Below are 17,501 nucleotides of genomic sequence, written 5' to 3' on the forward strand. Positions count from 1 at the left end.
CAGGCTCGCCGCCCTTATGGAGGAAAACATAGAAGATGATCTCTGTGAGTTATTTTTACTGTCATATTATAAAATGTGATGTTCTAGCATCATGTTATTCTTCTTAAGCCTTTGAAAAGCTTCCTCTGTGTCCATTAAACTGATGACTTCAGTGCTGCTGTCTACTTGTTACATTTAGTACTGTTTAATTTTCAACCTAGGAAGATCTGTAAGAAGGACTCACAATATAACATAATACTGTAAGATTACTTACAGGTAAAATACTCAGATTGTACTTAGATAAAAGTAATCACAGACTCGCCCAGCCTGACTGCCTTGAAGTTCAGGTGTCTTCACTGCCTCCTCTGATAAGAGCTGGAGACCTGAGTAGGTTCGTCACCCATCAGCAGCAGATCACCTCTCGATCGGGCACGTTTTCATCTGGGAGGCTTTTAGAGCTCACTGCCCTCGGCGTCGCTGCTGGAACAACCAAGTTTTGCTATTGAATCTTTGACCTGCTGATCTCACAGAGGCAGGAGACCCAGAACATCCATGCCAGCTTCAGTTTATGCTCTGTCCTGTCATCCAATCAGATTTGCATGTAATACACTGATATTCAGCCCCAGCCTGGTGTTCTCTCCATCTCTGACCTTTCACACAATTTAAACTAACAAACTTTCTCTTTAAAACTGTTTGTCAATCACAATTTACTCGATTTATTATTCTTCTATCACATATTTATATCAGTCATAATGAACTCAGTATGATCTGAGCTGTAAACCTGTATTGATCATCACAAACCTTTATAGCACTTCAGAGCAGCTCCTTCAGTGGCTGCGGCACCCACGATGTGGGCGGAGAGATTTCCTCCCCTCTGCTGTCAGACTCCACCACAAAGACTTTGCAGCTGATCAAACACACACATGTGCAATAGGACTAAGTGTAACACTCTTTTTCTGACAACGTTGTATTTGTGCTCAGTTGTATATAGCATGTGTATTCTATTTTTATCCTATTATTCTATTCTATTCTATTGGGTACAGTTGTGTACAGTTTCTTATTCTATTCCAGGGTTCTCTCATGTTTGCTGTGTAACTGCACTGTCCACTTCCTGCTGTAACAAAACAAATTTCCCACATGTGGGACTAATAAAGATGCTCTTATCGTTACTGTATAACCACAGGTTCACTCCACATTTGGTAGAATATAAAAGGACAAAGCTGGACAATTATCATCACATTTCTCATTAGTTGCTGTTAGCACAGGCACACAAAGAAAGCAGAGCTTTAGCTTTAGCTCCCTACATCACTTTTAAGCCTGGATGTTGAGGCTTTTGCTTCCTCTCAGCTGTGATGACATCTCTGTCTGCTCCATCTCACCCAACATCATCCATCTGACCTGATGCTACCTGACAAACTAAAGATAAAATATTAAATTCATTTTGCATCACTTACATTTAAATACATTTAAGGTGGATTTCTTAAAAGGGAAGGGACTGACCTGACTGTTGTGTCGAGACAGGTGTGAAGGGAGTTAAATCCAGTCTTATACTACGGACGTGTTTGGTTTTGGTCTGTAATACGTTGAGTTTATTATCTATAAGTTAACATAGCAAATCCTCCATCCAGAGGCTAAAGTGATATCAGAGCTAGACTACTTTAAGTGAAAACAGATGATCGCCTGAGCCTTAAATGAAATAAGGTTAAAAAGAAATGCTGCTATCGACAGTGTGAGGCAGTGAGCTCTGTTATACCATATTTTTTAATTTTCTTTATTATTATTATATTATAGTGTTATTACCTTCCTGTTACTTCATAATCGAATGACAGTTAATGGTAAAAGTCTTGAATAGTTTTGAATTTATTTTTCCATGATCACATTTCATTCAATCACTCGTGGACTTGTGTGAATGTTACATGTATTATTTTCACCCGTGGATTTACAGACACTGTGTGAACACAGTTTTCATTTTATCCAAAGTTTTACTTGATGTCCAACTGATAAAATCACTGACAGACAACAGAAGCAGGAGCTCAGAGAGAAATTCAATTCAACTTTATTCATAAAGAGACAAATCACAACGTTTGGTTTTATTTTACAGAAACTTCAAACTAAACCAAATTCAGGACGTGTATTAAACCTGCAGCTGATCCCTGTCTGCTGTTCACTACCTTTGATTTCTGTTACCAGCATCATCTCATGTTCCCCAGGTTCACTGACAACGCTGAAACCACCAGCGGGAGACTAAGAGTGCTGATTTAAAAAGATTCAGACATTTTATTTTGCTGCAGCTCAACATGAGGCTGGATCCTGATTCTTTTGTTGTTTTTGTTTTCTCTACATCAAGAAAACAGCAGCAACAAGAAGCACAGCAGGAACTGACAGGCTGACCTTCAGTCCAACAGATCCTCCTGTGTGACCTGCAGGTGAGAAACAGGTGTGAGGTGTCAGGTAGGTGATGATGAAGAACAGAACAGAATCCATTTGCTCTTCAAACTGCTGTCAGACATTATCTGCTGCACTCTGATCACATCACTCAGACCAGCTGCTTTCTACAAAGTCTCATCAGCAACATCTTTACAAACCAACATCAGATTGTGTGTTTTGTGGTCTAAAGTTTTGTGCCTCTGGTTTCTCATTGGCTCACACTCTTGCAGAGCCGTAACACGCACATGAATGAGAGGTGGTGAGTGTAGTTCCTGTTAACAGGGTATTGCAGACCATCCCGCTAATTGCCGAATTTACTTTTGTCTGTCATATTTATGATGAAAAACAAATGTAATCAAATTAGATATTGATATTTTCATATGGGAATTGATCCTGCAACATGAAACGCTGGGATTGGAAGTTCAGCATCGCTCCGCACATCATACCTGTGAGATGACAGACAGCAGTGTGGAGGAGAGTGCGACACAAAAACACAGAAATATGACTGACAGCTGCAAACGAAGCAGCATCTGCTGCAGGTGAAAGATATTGGGACTAGCAGAGCAGAGTGGCTTCACTGTAAAACAAAATTAGCAGTGAGTGTGAAAAGTTTCTGTGTGTGGAGTTCAACACCGTCCACTCAGAAGCTGCATCACTGGATGGTAGATTTAAAAAGCTTGCATTCAGTGACAACAGTATGGGCTCAAAATGTGGTCATAAATATTTTGTACTTGTAAAAAAGATTTGTGTGTGGACTTAGAAAAAAAACCCTGCAAGTTACAAGTACGGATTTTTGACCCTATTTTTCTTCCCTTCATCTGATTGGTCAATGTCATGTCAATCACAAATGTAACAATCCAATCAGAGAACAGATGGGTTTGGCTGTCGGAGGGGCGCTGTTTTGAACTGCAGGTCCTTGAAGGGTGATACCGTTTGAAGCTGGAGGATCGCTATATAAATATCCGATAGCAGCTAGTTCCCTTAACTTTCAGCAGCTGTTGAAAGGATAAAGTTGTGGTATATCAGTGATTAGAAATAACATTATTACTTTAGAATTAGTTTAACACAAAGTCAGGGCTGACCCAGGACCATTGCTGTGAGTCACAGTGCGCAGCATAAAAGTCCTTTCACATCGGATGCAGGATACGCTGCTAATGCTAACTGCTAACTAAAAGCAAAGGATCCAGAATTTGTTGCTGGCTGCTGGGCTCTGTGGGTTTTTGCAGCAGCTCTACCTGTACTAGATGCACCTGCTCCTTGTCTTTTCTATCTCTGACTTTATGTCCTCTACAAGAGTTTGTTTTTTTTGCTAGTTCTTCAAATGTTCAATAAAAACATGTATGATAATTCATAACGAAGAAAGCTTTGTAATGAAGACTGTCATTTCCAAAACACTGCCCACCCCCAACCCGCGGTCCGCAGCGCTGTTGAAAAGGCTGTGGAAGTCCCTGTATTAAACACGTAGACCTGTGACACAAAAATCACCAAACTCGGACGACCACAGACTGTTTTCCTTCGTGGTGATGAAGGAAAACGCTGGGTTGGCATGTAAAAGGGCATTTACTCCCTTCAAAGACCTGCAGTTCAAAAAAAGCTCCCCTCGACAGCCAAACCTATCTGTTCTCTGATTGGATTGTTACATTTGTGATTGACATGACATTGACCAATCAGATGAAGGGAAGAAAAATAGGGTCAAAAATCCGTACTTGTAACTTGCAGGGTTTTTTTTTCTAAGTCCACACACAAATCTTTTTTACACACATACAAATCTTTTTTACAAGTACAAAATATTTATGACCACATTTTGAGCCCATACAACAGAGCTGTTGATGAGGCACTTCAGAGAATAACTGCAGCAGCAAAGTGCACTCCCACCCAGCTCCACCATTACAGGGCCAAGTGAAGGAGGAGCCACAGACGTCTGCTGTGTGGAGCCTCTTTGATGAAAGAGCTGCAGGAGATGCTGCAAAGAGAAATACTACAGCTGATGTTATGATGGAGATGAAATGTTATCTTGAGGAGCCCCTCATCCAACAAGGAGAAGGCCCACAGAGCTGGTGGGAGGCCAAGGCCACAGTCTTTCCCTACCTGTTGAAGGTGATGGAGGGGAGACTGTGCATTGTGGCAACATCTGTTCCTTTGGAGGGTCTTCTCAAAAACTGGGCAGATACTAAGGAGAAACCACATCAGCCCATCCAAGCTGAGGCAGCTGGTTTTTCTGAATGTCGACCTGCACTGAGGACAAACTGTTTGGCTGCTGAGTTTGGTTCTGTTCTGTGGATTTGTTTACAGTGGGGCTTTTTGTGCTGAATTAAACTTAAAGGTTTGATTAAAATATTAAACAACAGTAAGAATGCCTGCTTTTGTAACAGAACAAAAACACAGAATTAGGCAATTATAAGGCTTTTCATAAAAACACTACATGCAAAAGGGTTTGTCAGCACACAAAGCATTCACATTTGCCAAGTAAAGCTAAAGTATGAGGCTACAGAGGATAATAACTTAAGAGACATTTGGGAGCCACGAGACGTGCAAGATAATCCAGAGCTTAGATCTAAATAAGGAAGTCTTAACTCAGTAATGGAGAATATCCTCACACATTAAGAAGCACCGAGGGAGGGAAGTCCTTCATTACTCTGTCAGTCAGGTAGGTGATCAGTGAAGAACAGCACAGAATCTATGTACCTGCATGTTCAGCTCAATTTGTGGATGCAATAAGAAGTAAAGTGAGAGTGATCAGCTTACCAGTGACTGTGATATTAACCAGGTTACTGATGGCACCATTACTGGACTCACACCAGTAAACTCCGGTGTCGTGAGGCACCAGCGTACTGATTGAACATGATTGATCACGTTGCTGTTGTCCCCGCCCATCTCCACACTCAGCCCTCTGCAGTTTGCTTGTGTTTCTCCTCACAGTCCAATCAGAAAAGCTTTGGTCCTCCTCACAGATTACAGTCACAACATCTCCCTCAGAGAAATCAGAGCTGTGAGGAAGAGGAGAGGTTAGATCAGGGCAAGGCTGGACTGGGACAAAAAGTCGGGATGAAGATTGAAAATGTGACGTCATTCAGGGGTAAAACCGCAAAGGATTCTGGGAACTTGTGGCAAGAGGTACTAGCGCACGCAGGCTTTCAATTGAACTCAGTTACACAGCGATAAAAAGAAACCCAAAAAATGCCAAGAAGCTGTTGTATTATTAACTGCAACAGCCGGTCGCATGACAGCCACGGGAAGCCGACGGGTAAAGAGATCGTTTTTTTTATCGGATTACGTCGTTGAAGAGAAATTTTTTAAGCCATGTTTCCGAATTAAGAGCTGACGGATGGTCTGGATATACCAAACATAACGTCCCAGAACCCTCCAGCTCACAGGTTAGTCTGCTCCAAGCATTCCCACAAAGGTCAGAGTTTTGTTGTAGTTAATGCGTCATTTTTCTTAACATAATTGGTGATATAGGTTACAAGCAAGTCTGGCGCTGAACAGAAATTGTCGCGCTATGCTCCTTTGTTTATTGTGCATAAATAGTGAATTGTCCTGACACAATATTGCGTTTCGCTTCTGTTATTATGGTACATTGACAGAAACATATACTTTTATTCACAGGATAAAACAGGTGTTTTGTATCACTAATTGTCCAGTACGATTACAGCATACAATATTATTGTCACTGCTACATTTCTGTGATGAACCAGAAATTATTTCCACTACTAATTAATTACCGCTGAGCTCAAAGGTTATATTAATAAACGGTTAACGAGTGTGTATCTATGACGACGATTTGTGAGACTGGTAAACTTATGATGGTCTTTCGTTCTACACGGTGCATTTCAAGGTCCTGCACCCATCCGTCGGTAAACTGTACCTGGGCTTGTTGCAGTGACCTGAAGTTACTAAACTTCATGAGTGTATGCACTCACTCCAAGAACCGTATGATTATAAATATGAGCGTGGTGAAAGTTGGGCAGCACGCTGACGTCTTTGGTCCCTCTGTGTGCTCGTAAGGGTCTGACCCTTTCACTCCTTTGATTTTTTCCTCGTATCCTTTCTTTGTCTTTTCGTCGAGACTTTTTTGTGCGGCAAAGAAAAAACAAGAAGGTATTGGAACCGGAGAATGAACGTTTTGCGGTGCTGCAAATGCTTGCATTTGATGCGGTACTTGGATTGTTTTGCCACGAGTTCCCGGCATGGAATGCGCGAAAATCACGTGATTGCTAAACAAGGGGGAGGGTGCATCCGGCCTCCTCGGCTGTAATTGGTCCAGCCCAGAGTCGATCATGACCAATTGGCCAATCCAACACCTTTCATTATATATACCCTTCCTTAAAAAAAAAAAATCCATCGGCCCATAAAAACAAAAAATCGCCAGCTATGGATCAGGGGTGTCAAACTCAAATACACAGTGGGCCAAAATTCAAAACTGGAACAAAGTCGCAGGCTAACGTTAATATTTATTGAAATATATTTATTCCTCCAGATATAAGAATGAATCTTTTCTCAAACACGTTTTGCTGAAAAACTGAATATGGAACAAGTTCTGCTCCAATTATTTGGGTAAAGATAATAAACACTTTGATGGCCTATAAGTGAAAGTGAAAACGTGATAAACCAATAATATAATTAATAAATAATTATATTTTTTGATAAGTGAAGTTCACTGAACTGAAAGGAAATTTTGGTTTGATGATGGTTGACATGTTTTCCAAATAGAAGTTTTTCCTCTAGTGAGGAGATGCAGGTGCAGCAGAGCATTGCTGGAAGAAATGATCCCAAGGGTGGAATCTCCTGAGAAACCTTCAGAGACCCAGCGAGAAGTAGGGACCATAGCTGACAGCCCAGGCAGGGGTTGAGGTCAAAGGTCATGCTGTTTGGGGACCTACTGGTCATCATGAGAAGATTCTGGAACCACAGCAATGACCATAAAGCTGCACTGGATGGAGAGCTGTGCCACGGGGCTTTCCAGAGGTAATCACGAGGAGATTGTGGACAACATGTGAAATGAGAGAAAAGCTCTTTATTAGTAACTTTTACAACTTCTGGCAGGTTAATGTCTGAACTTTGGAGTGAAACACACCCTTAGTTACAGGAAATAACACCACTGTCTGTAACTAAGTGAATCCACCTTAACACCACCTGTGTGTGTGTGACTGCATTACACTCCCACTGCTGGGAACCTGAACAAGAACCAGAACAAAGTCTAAAATAGAAGCTGACAAACAGCTGCACCACCGAGTGACACTTTATTTTATAAACTTCACAACAGGTTTCATGTTGTGACCTGTGGAGGTGAAAAGACACAAAACCTGTTTTACAGCTTTTGAGCTGCAGGCAGGATTGAAACACACCTTAGTTAAAAGTCAAACAGCAACATTTGTCTCCTCCCCTCACGTCACTCAAATGTGACAAACCAGGAAACAGGAAGTTCTTCGTCCTCAGTAAAGAGAGACGCACAGACGATCAGACTGAGCTCAGACCAAACTAGCAGCTTCCTCTGAGTGAGTCCAGCTACAGGAGAGAAAAGTGGAAAACTCCAACACTGCTGCTTCAAGCTGCTGACGCTCCACACACTGAATGTGAGTTTGAGCAAAAACACGACTCAAAGGAAGTTTCAGTGAAGGTGGTAGAGGAGGGAGGGGAGCCAGGACTGACTGTACTTCCTGTCTGCTGTTTTCAGCTTCACTCACAGACTCAATGGCTTCCAGATCAGAGGAGGATCTCTGCTGTCCGGTCTGTCAGGAGGTCTTCAGAGATCCTGTTCTTCTGTCATGTAGCCACAGCTTCTGTAAAGCCTGTCTGAAGAGATGGTGGAGAGAGAGACCAACACACGAGTGTCCAGTTTGTAAGAGAAGATCTTCAAAGAATGAACCACCTTCAAATCTGGCTTTAAAGAACCTGTGTGAGTCGTTCTTACAGGAGAGAGATCAGAGAGCTTCAGAGGATCTCTGCAGTCTGCACTCTGAGAAACTCAAACTCTTCTGTCTGGACCATCAGCAGCCAGCGTGTGTCGTCTGCTGTGCCTCAGAAAAACACACCAATCACAGATTCAGACCCATCGATGAAGCTGCACAACAACACAAGAAGGAACTTCAGGAAACTCTGGAGCCCTTAAAGAAGAAGTTAAAGGTTTGTGAAGAAGTTCAAGTGAAGTTTGATCAAACAGCAGAACACATTAAGGTCCAGGCCCGACACACAGAGAGGCAGATTAAGGAGCAGTTTAAGAAGCTTCACCAGTTTCTAGCAGAGGAAGAGGAGGCCAGGCTGGCTGCACTGAGGGAGGAAGAGGAGCAGAAGAGTGGGATGATGAAGGAGAAGATGGAGGCTCTGAGCAGAGAGATAGCAGCTCTTTCAGACACAGTCAGAGCCACAGAGGAGGAGCTGAGAGCTGAAGACGTCTCATTCCTGCACAACTACAAGGCTGCAGTGGAAAGAGTCCAGCGCTGCCCCCTGCTGGATGATCCACAGCTGCCCTCAGGAGCTCTGATAGACCAGGCCAAACACCTGGGCAACCTGACCTTCAACATCTGGAACAACATGAAGGACATGGTCTCCTACACTCCTCTCATTCTGGACCCAAACACTGCTCATCCAAACCTCATCCTGTCTGAAGATCTGACCAGTGTGAGAGGAGGAGAAAAGCAGCAGCTTCCTGATAATCCAGAGAGGTTTGATTATCACTACTCTGTCCTGGGCTCTGAGGGCTTTAACTCAGGGACTCACAGCTGGGATGTTGAAGTTGGAGACAGTACAGTGTGGGCACTGGGTGTGTTAGCAGAGTCTGTGCAGAGGAAGGGAGACAAACTGTCTGGATTATGGATGATATGGTTCTGTATTTGTAACTACTCAGCACACTCACCATCAGCTCCTTTCACTGCTCTCTCAGTAAAGAAGAAGCTCCAGAGGATCAGAGTGAATCTGGACTGGAACAGAGGAAAGCTGTCGTTCTCTGATCCTGATACTAACACACACATACACACCTTCACACACACTTTCACTCACAGGATGTTTCCATACATTGGCACTATTGATGGTGGTAAAGTGAAGGTGTGTCCGTTGAAGGTGTCAGTGTCAGTGCAGCAGATGAGTTGAGGATGATGATGTTTCTAATGTTGTTTCCTGTCAGTGAGTTGAAGCTGTTAAACTGCAGCTGTCCTCCTGCTGCCTCGTTGTTCCAAAGCTCTTTGTTTCTCTTTTAGTTTCACTCTTTCTTTCTGTTTCTGCTGTCCACCTTTTCACATGGAAAATCATTTCACTGTTTCTCACTGAATGACTCCCCAAACTAGATTTGAAATTCTATCAAGTTTCTAATCATTCCAAGTGATTCATGTTTCTATTTGATGTGTAAATGGAGATGATTTAGTTTGCTGGGATATGGACTGACATGTGTTGAATGGGAGGAGCAGTTTGTTGTTGTCTTCTTGTCTGTTTATGACAACAATAAATATGTTGTTGAAACAATGATTCATGTTTAACTCCATATATGAAATGTTTCTGATCTTTGAATTCTGTTTGATTAAAGACTTTCTTCATGACACAAATGAGATTTCAGTGTATTAATAGAACTAAATAAGCTCAGAGTTGAAAGGCTGGAGTATTATGTACGTGCTTCACTGTCAGGATCTTCAGGGGGATTCAAAGGGAAACATCAAACTGCTGTAATGAGATAAACTAGTTGGGCTGAACACACTTATCTGTAGTTTGTCTCCATCCAGGATCATCAGAATATAATGAACATGTGTGAAGAGCCACAAAATGCTGCTGCCCTCTCAGCATGATGAGCTCCAGCCTTTGTTAGCAGGACAACAGGAAACATGAGACAACTTTCAGAGACAGTAACCAACTGTGGCCACAAGATGGCAGCAGCTGATCTGAGATCCTTTATTGGACAGAAGGACTCTGCTCTGTGACGTCATCAGAGAGACGGCCTTCACTCTGATAGATCTGACGTCATGTCTGCACTGCGATGATGAAAGCTGATAAACACATTGTTATTGATCCATGAAATCACCTCTGTCCTCTCAAGTGTAGCTGTTTACAGAGCTGAAGAAGTCCTTCATCATCAAAACAGACAAACATGTATTTCCTGTATTAAGTGACGTCATCCTCACTCTGACCTCTTACATACATTCTGTTCAGTTTTCCTGCTGTAAGAAATAAACTGTGTGAAAATAGAAATGCAGGGAAACATCCATTAATCACAGCTGAGCCGTTTGTTTCTGACTCACATTCAATGAGGCTTCAGGTGTAAATACCTCAGAAGTGTTTGTGAGTTCAGTAGAAGCAGACCCAGTCGACCATCATGGCCTCCACAGCACTACACAATGCAACAGAAAGGCCTTCATCATCTGCTGAACCACCTCTGAACCACGACGCTCTCCCTGCATCTAAAAGCTGTTAGTCAGGATGAGATGCTGCTGTGATCGCTCACAATTTACCTGTGAGACCTTTGTAAATATTGTCTTTGTTTCTGGAGGAAACACCTTTAGTGTGTTTGTATTTGGAGTGCAGATCTGGGCGTCCATCACTTTAACCTGCACACGTTTAGTTATTGAGTGTAGTTGATGTTTGGCAGCATTTTATAAGTGACAGTTCATGAACGGTGAAGGAACAGAGGACGCCTGACCATCCTACCTGTGTCAGTAAGAAGACTTTCATCACAACTTCACAACTTAACACAACTGAAACCTGAATTCAGTGTTGCATAGTTTACTAACAGTGTGTGCTGACACTGAAGTTAGCAGTTTGTTTCCTAAGAGCTGCTGGGACAAACCACAGTGAGCGGCTACAGAGTTTAGTTAAGGTGGTTCTAACATGTGACCTGTTGAATTATTTACAGGGATTTATTTTTCATTTAAAGCATCATTTGTGAAGTTTTTATGAAGTTTACTTCTTTTATGTTCTTTGTGTAACGTTTAGATTTTCTTCTCTGGTGTTTTAACTCTTCAGGTCTCCTGTAACAGAGATGTAAACCACCGTTTTCTGATGCTGCTGCACTGGGATATAAACACGGCCACTTTATTAGGCACACCTTGCTGGCTGCAGGTTATAACCCCTGCTGGAAACATCCCCACAGATTTGGATCCTTGTTGCCATGACAGCACCACACAGCTGCTCCAGATGCTGCAGGATGCTGGTCAGGGCTCTAACAGTGAAACTTTACTGAAAGTAAGAAACCTGAGAGGAAATAAACTTTGACTTTAGTAAGCTGAGCTCTGAAGCTGTGATGGAGCTCAGTCGGTGTGAAGGCGGCTGCTGTGTAACAAACGTTTGTCTGAGGTGCTGCGACTGATCGTGGTCATGTTTATTTAAAGAAGTCGGTGATGAAGCAGGCTGTGCAGTCCGAGCTCTTCATCAGTTAACAGTCCTCCAGAGCTGCTGCAGGGAGCTGACTGTCCTCCAGGTGGCGCTAAGTGAACAAAGTCCAAAGAAATAAACTTGGACTGTTTTTTGAAGCCTAAATAAAATGTGAATAAACTTTATAGATACATTTGAAACCAGCTACTCTGTGACTTTACACACTCACACAGTAACAGAGCTGATTCCTGATTGGAGCAGCACAGAGTTAGACTTCTTTTCTGGCTGTGGATTGGTTCGTCAGGATTTCCTCCTTTACAGGTTTAAAAACAATCTCTGTTCTTACATTTTTTGACCTCCTTCTTGTGTCTAAAGGTGAAGCAGCACCAGCCTCCTCTGATCCTCATGTTGTAGCTCTGTGTGTCCAGCAGGGGGCAGAACACCTCCAAACTGTGCCAGCAGCTCTCACTGTGAGCTCAGACGTTTGTGGACACTCAGTTTGTTTGAACATAGTAAATAATCAGAGCTTCTCACACTGTTTATGGGGACACCACCTGCCCGAGGGTGTACTGTGTCAGAGAGGTGGTGTATGGTGCTGGGTGTAGTCTCTCTGCTGGTTCACAGTTTTTACTGAGGAGCTGTGTTCATGTCAGGAAGGTTTCGTCTGATCACTGTGGTGCAGTTTGGTTTACTCTGTTTCTGAGTGTTTGTAGGATCAGTCTCTGCAGGTCACCTGATACCTGGCAGTGAAGTGTTTATGAATCAGCTCCGTCAGATTTAATCCAACAGAATAACATGTAAAACACTCCAGGGCTTTTACTCTGAAACTTTCTCCAGAGCTGTCTGGAGTTTTCTTACATTAAAATATTCTGGGATTACCAGACTGTCCACATCATGTGTCCTACCAAAACTTTCATCCACAAATATACCCTGACATTAAACCCAAATAGATCTGAGAGCGAGTCATTAGTATCAGTACTGTGTGTGTGTGTGTGTGTGTGTGTGTGTGTGTGTGTGTGTGTGTGTGTGTGTGTGTGAGAGAGATATTCAGGTAACTTACTGGGTTACTGCACATGCTCACACCTTTTCAGCACAACAGGTGCAGTTTGGTGTTTTACTGCCTCCTGCTGGAACAATGATGGCAGCTCTCAAGACTTTATTGGTTATTGTCATTTCGTGTTACACAGCCTGAAACGAAATACTGTTCCTCAGCAGCCTCTACAGTGCAATAACCAATATATTTTAAAAAGAATAAATACAGTTTAAAGGGAATAAGTTTAAAAAAGAGCAGCAAAAAAGGCATAAATAGCTTAAAATCTAAGTTCTAAAAAAACCTCCAGTTTTTATTAATATTTTATTATTTATCAAATTATTATAAACTAAAAATATTTTTTACGTGATAAACGACTTCAGTGCTTCGTCCATGACCTCCTGAAGGTAAAAGGCCCAAAGAGCCAATCAGCAGCTCTGAAACAGGAAATATGACTCATGGAGAAGTTCACAACAGTTTCAGCTGCCAGTTGTACTCATCACCATGGAGACGGTCTCCATGGTGGAGGCAGAGTGACAGTGTTGTAGATGCTGCATTTTGAAGCCTCAGTGTTTATGTTGTGCCCTTAAACAGGGGAAATAGTGAGGAGAGGTGAAAGAGCGGCACAGACACGCAGCTCTCACTCTCACTCGTCTGTATTGAGTGAAGGAGGAAGCGCGCGAACCCACCTACTGGAGCCCTGAGGCATTAACAATGGATCGACGCACAATCAACCCAGGCAAAACTTTCACTACTTATCTCCCTCTATATTCCCACTGCATATTCTATTCGAAAACAGTCAAAGCAACAAATAAAACATTAATAAGGGCATGACATGAAATGTAAGGAACAGAGATGTACAACTTCAAAACGAATCAAATTTATGATCCACCACATTTATATTTTTGTTCACAGCCATGTACACATCAAACTCTCATCTTTCTGTCCAAAAACAAAACAAAAAGATTCCCTGTAAATTTGACCTTTTCCTTCAACTGTCCATTATAGCGTGGTCTTCCTACTTATCTTGACACAATACTCAGTCGCGTTGCCTGCTGCAAACTTAAAAGAAGTCTGACGAATGAAGTGACTGTGAGTGTGTCTGACGTCACGGTGTGTGTGAAAAGGTATCCAGCTGGGGCAGACATGATTCTGCAGGTCACCTGCCCAGTGGACAAAAAGAAATAAAATAGTTGTGTGGATGATATATGAATGATAATACGAAGAGCGTTTTGTGTCTCTCAGCCTGAAACAACTGTAATGCCACTTTCTGTTTTGGAGAAAGGACAGTTAAAAAAAGATGTGTGTTGTTTTAAGCAGTGATGAGAATAATGAAGATGTGATGAGAGAGCAACACAAAAGTATAAGTACAGGGTTGATGCTCTTTACAGGAAGGGTCAGAGCAGACTCTACCTGCTGAGGCGGCTGAGGTCATTTGGAGTCCAGGGAGCGCTTTTAAAGACCTTCTATGACTCTGTGGTGGCATCTGTCATTTTTTACAGTGTGGTATGTTGGAGCAGCAGTTTATCTCCCGCCCCATGCATGTAGATGTTGCTGAACTGCAGAGCTGCTTCAGTGACAGACTGCTGCATCCTCGATGCATGAAGGAGCGTTTCCGCAGGTCCTTCCTCCCTGCAGCTGTCAGACTGTACAATCTGAACTGCTCCCAACAAACACAGATGTTTACATCAGCGCTGTATCGTGCACTGTTTTATCAACCGATTCACACTACAACCAGGGTTGCCTCTTATCTGTATTTAATTTTATTTAATTTAACAACAGTATGGTACTCAGTTTTTGGTAACCATTGTCCTTCATGTAAATATGTAAGAATTGTGTATGTTTCTGTTCTGTGTCATGTGTACTGTTTGTTTGGATATGTGTTTTCTTGCTGCTGTTACACCCAAGTTTCCCCTTGTGGGACAATTAAATTGATATAACAACACTCGTGGTAAAGTTGTGGACTGGAAGAATACCTGACCAAGATTATCTTGCAATGTTTTGCAGCCGCCAGTCAAGCCGGTAGATAAATGTCTGTGATTGTCGCAGGTGGCTGTGTGGCTGGCAGGAGCTCTTTCCTATCAGTTTGTCCCCACCTTCACCTATGGTCACGAGCTTTGGGTAATAACCAAAAGAATCCGATTCTGGATATGAACTGCAACTCTCTTTACATTGGCCTTTCCTCCACCCTTCTCGTTAGATTGCAGACTGTCCAGAATGCGGCGGCACGCCTTTTGACAGGTAGCAGGAAGTTTTCTTCCATCACTCCTGTTCTTGCTGGCTTGCACTGGCTTCCAATTAAATACCGTATTCAATTTAAAATATTACTTTTCACCTACAAAACCATTAATAACTTTGCGCCGAGCTACCTCAATGAGCTTCTCAGGTTACACACTCCTGTCAGAGCACTTAGCTCTGCTACCCAAATTCTTCTGGAGCAACCTCGTTCTCGGCTGAAGTCTCGCAGTGACCGCGCGTTTGCTGTAGCTGCCCCGGTCTTATGGAACAACCTTCCTGTCGCTATCCGGGCGTCTGACTCTATGCCACTGTTTAAATCACGGCTTAAGACTTATTTCTTTAATCTTGCCTTTCCACCCAGTTAACACTTGTGTGCGCTGGTACATTTTTTATGCTTGTGAACTACTTTTATATCTTATGATGGTTTTTATAATTGATACGTGCCAGGTCCTTTCTCTTTTCCCTCCCATCTCCCTTTTCCTATTTTATTTTTGTCAAGCACCTTGGTATACCCTTGTTTTTTTAGTGTGCTTTATAAATAAAGTTTATTTATTTATTTATTATTTGTTGCTGTTTAAGTTTGTCAATTTCAGACCTCTGTCTCTGAAGTTCAACGTTCTGCATTTCCAGGTCTTTCAGTTTTGCGACATGGTCTGACAGAAAAGAACATAAATAACTCAATATGAATTTTATTTATCTGCATCATTTGAATCTTTTCATTTTTAGTAGGTTAGATTATTGAATAAATAATGAATAAATAATAAAAATAAAAAGATTAATGAGAAACGTTAGTGATAGATTCATGAAGTGACATTGATATCTCTGTAACAGGGGCTCATATGAAGGTTTCCTCATGCTGTCATTTTTCTCACTACCTGACATCATACTCTACCTTTATTCTCTTGTTTTAAGGTCCTGATTTCCACTTTCTGTTCAGCCACTGAGGCAGTCAGCTCTCTGAGCACAGCATGGATTTCCTGTGGACAGGGTTGTTGGTTTGAAATCTGCTGGTCAAGAATTTCATTATCTGCCTCTGTCTGATTTGTGGAAACAGAGCAGACCAGAAGCAACAGCGAGAAAAACAGCGTGATCTCCATTCTGTCAGTGAAAACTCAACAGTATCTGTGTGTCATCTGCAAACCTGACTGACTTTTTGTCATGGTGAAATGGAATTAAAGGACTCAGGTGCGAGACTCCTTGCAGAGTGACAGTGAATTTATTCACAGTGAAAAGGTGAGTCAATAGTTCGAGTCTGTAATCCAGAAAGAGCAGTGCGGTTATACGATGACTTCTCCCCGCAGTGACAGTGCTGTAATAATCCAAAAACCGCTCCTATGACTTCTCCCCGCAGTGACAGTGCTGTAATAATCCAAAACCGCTCCTTGTGCCGGCTCCTCCTCCGATCTCTGAATCCTGAGGGCAGATGAGAAAAGCACACGCACTGTAATACAACCGTCTCTCTTTCACAAGCTGAGTATACTAGCCACGATTACGCTACCCGGTTTAGTTCAACGTTCCAGCGTTGGTTGTGACTCAACTGCACCGTTAAATAGGGCTGCTTCAGATCAGTAGTAGCCGGCGAAGTAATTACGTCCAGGTGCGACGCTTCCAGCTCCGGACCCACCCCTCGGGTCAGCTGCCGTGCCGTGCCACGGCTCTCAGAGGTACATGTCTCCGCAGCAAAACACATGCACAAGATGGAGAGGAGACACGACACAGTACACACAAACACCCCCAAAGAGTGGCAAGGTAATCGGTGAGGACCACCTAACCGTGACACTTTTATATTACACAGTACAGAGGGGAGGTCACTGTAGCATTAGATTCAACCTTATTCTAGTGAATCAGTGACTAATGTAATCTTTATGACTTCAGATGCAGTACAAGGAGAAGAACAAGTGAGTATCAATGATTGTCAACTGATAGTAAAACATGAGCATGTGTGTTTCCACCAACTGACCAGAGCTTAGAGGACAAATATCAAAATGTGTGCTCAGATACAGATGTTTAAGCAGCTGTGAAAGAACATATCTGGAAGTTTTTGGCACTGAGGAAGTAATTGCCTTTGATTATGGAATTCCTCTAATAACTCAGAGCAAAAATACTCTAAGCGACAAAATGCATAAAGTAATCTTTACAACTTTTACAAGGTACAAGACTACAAAGAGATAAACAAGTGAATGTCAATGATTATCAGCCGTTCATAAAATTAATCAGCACGTGTTGTTTTAGAAAATCCAATGTGAATGTAGGAACCATTAAGGTCACTGACATGGTATAACTTGAAGATGAACTTCTACTCTTCATGTGTAACATGACACTTGGTTGACCATCCTTCCCACTCCAGTTCAATAAAACCACAGCTGTCCTTTTTTGTTTCTTTCTTCTCTGACCACTTAGGTGAGAAAGCTAGTGTTCAATGCTTTTCAGAGAATGAATTAATCTCTGACCCTTCCACTCCAAGCACTCCTCCAGATGCAGTGAACAATCTTATAAGCAATACAAGAGCATGCTGAAGAGTCTTGGTTGCTAAATA

General features: G+C 42.3%; 1 protein-coding gene across 1 annotated transcript; it reads left to right on the top strand.

The window, feature by feature from the left end:
• Nucleotides 1-8,088: 8,088 nt before the first annotated feature.
• LOC147333937 (nuclear factor 7, brain-like) lies at nucleotides 8,089-9,853 on the top strand. The gene has a single exon (XM_086286658.1). The coding sequence runs from the start codon at nucleotides 8,098-8,100 to the stop codon at nucleotides 9,490-9,492; it is 1,395 nt and encodes a 464-aa protein (XP_086142784.1). The 5' UTR covers nucleotides 8,089-8,097; the 3' UTR covers nucleotides 9,493-9,853.
• Nucleotides 9,854-17,501: the final 7,648 nt, after the last annotated feature.

The sequence above is a fragment of the Aulonocara sp. 'chitande type north' Nkhata Bay genome, linkage group LG3, assembly GCF_057382095.1.
Source record: "Aulonocara sp. 'chitande type north' Nkhata Bay isolate Kocher_YH1m ecotype deep benthic linkage group LG3, A_spYH_male_GT1.1, whole genome shotgun sequence".
NCBI classification, from domain to species: domain Eukaryota; kingdom Metazoa; phylum Chordata; class Actinopteri; order Cichliformes; family Cichlidae; genus Aulonocara; species Aulonocara sp. 'chitande type north' Nkhata Bay.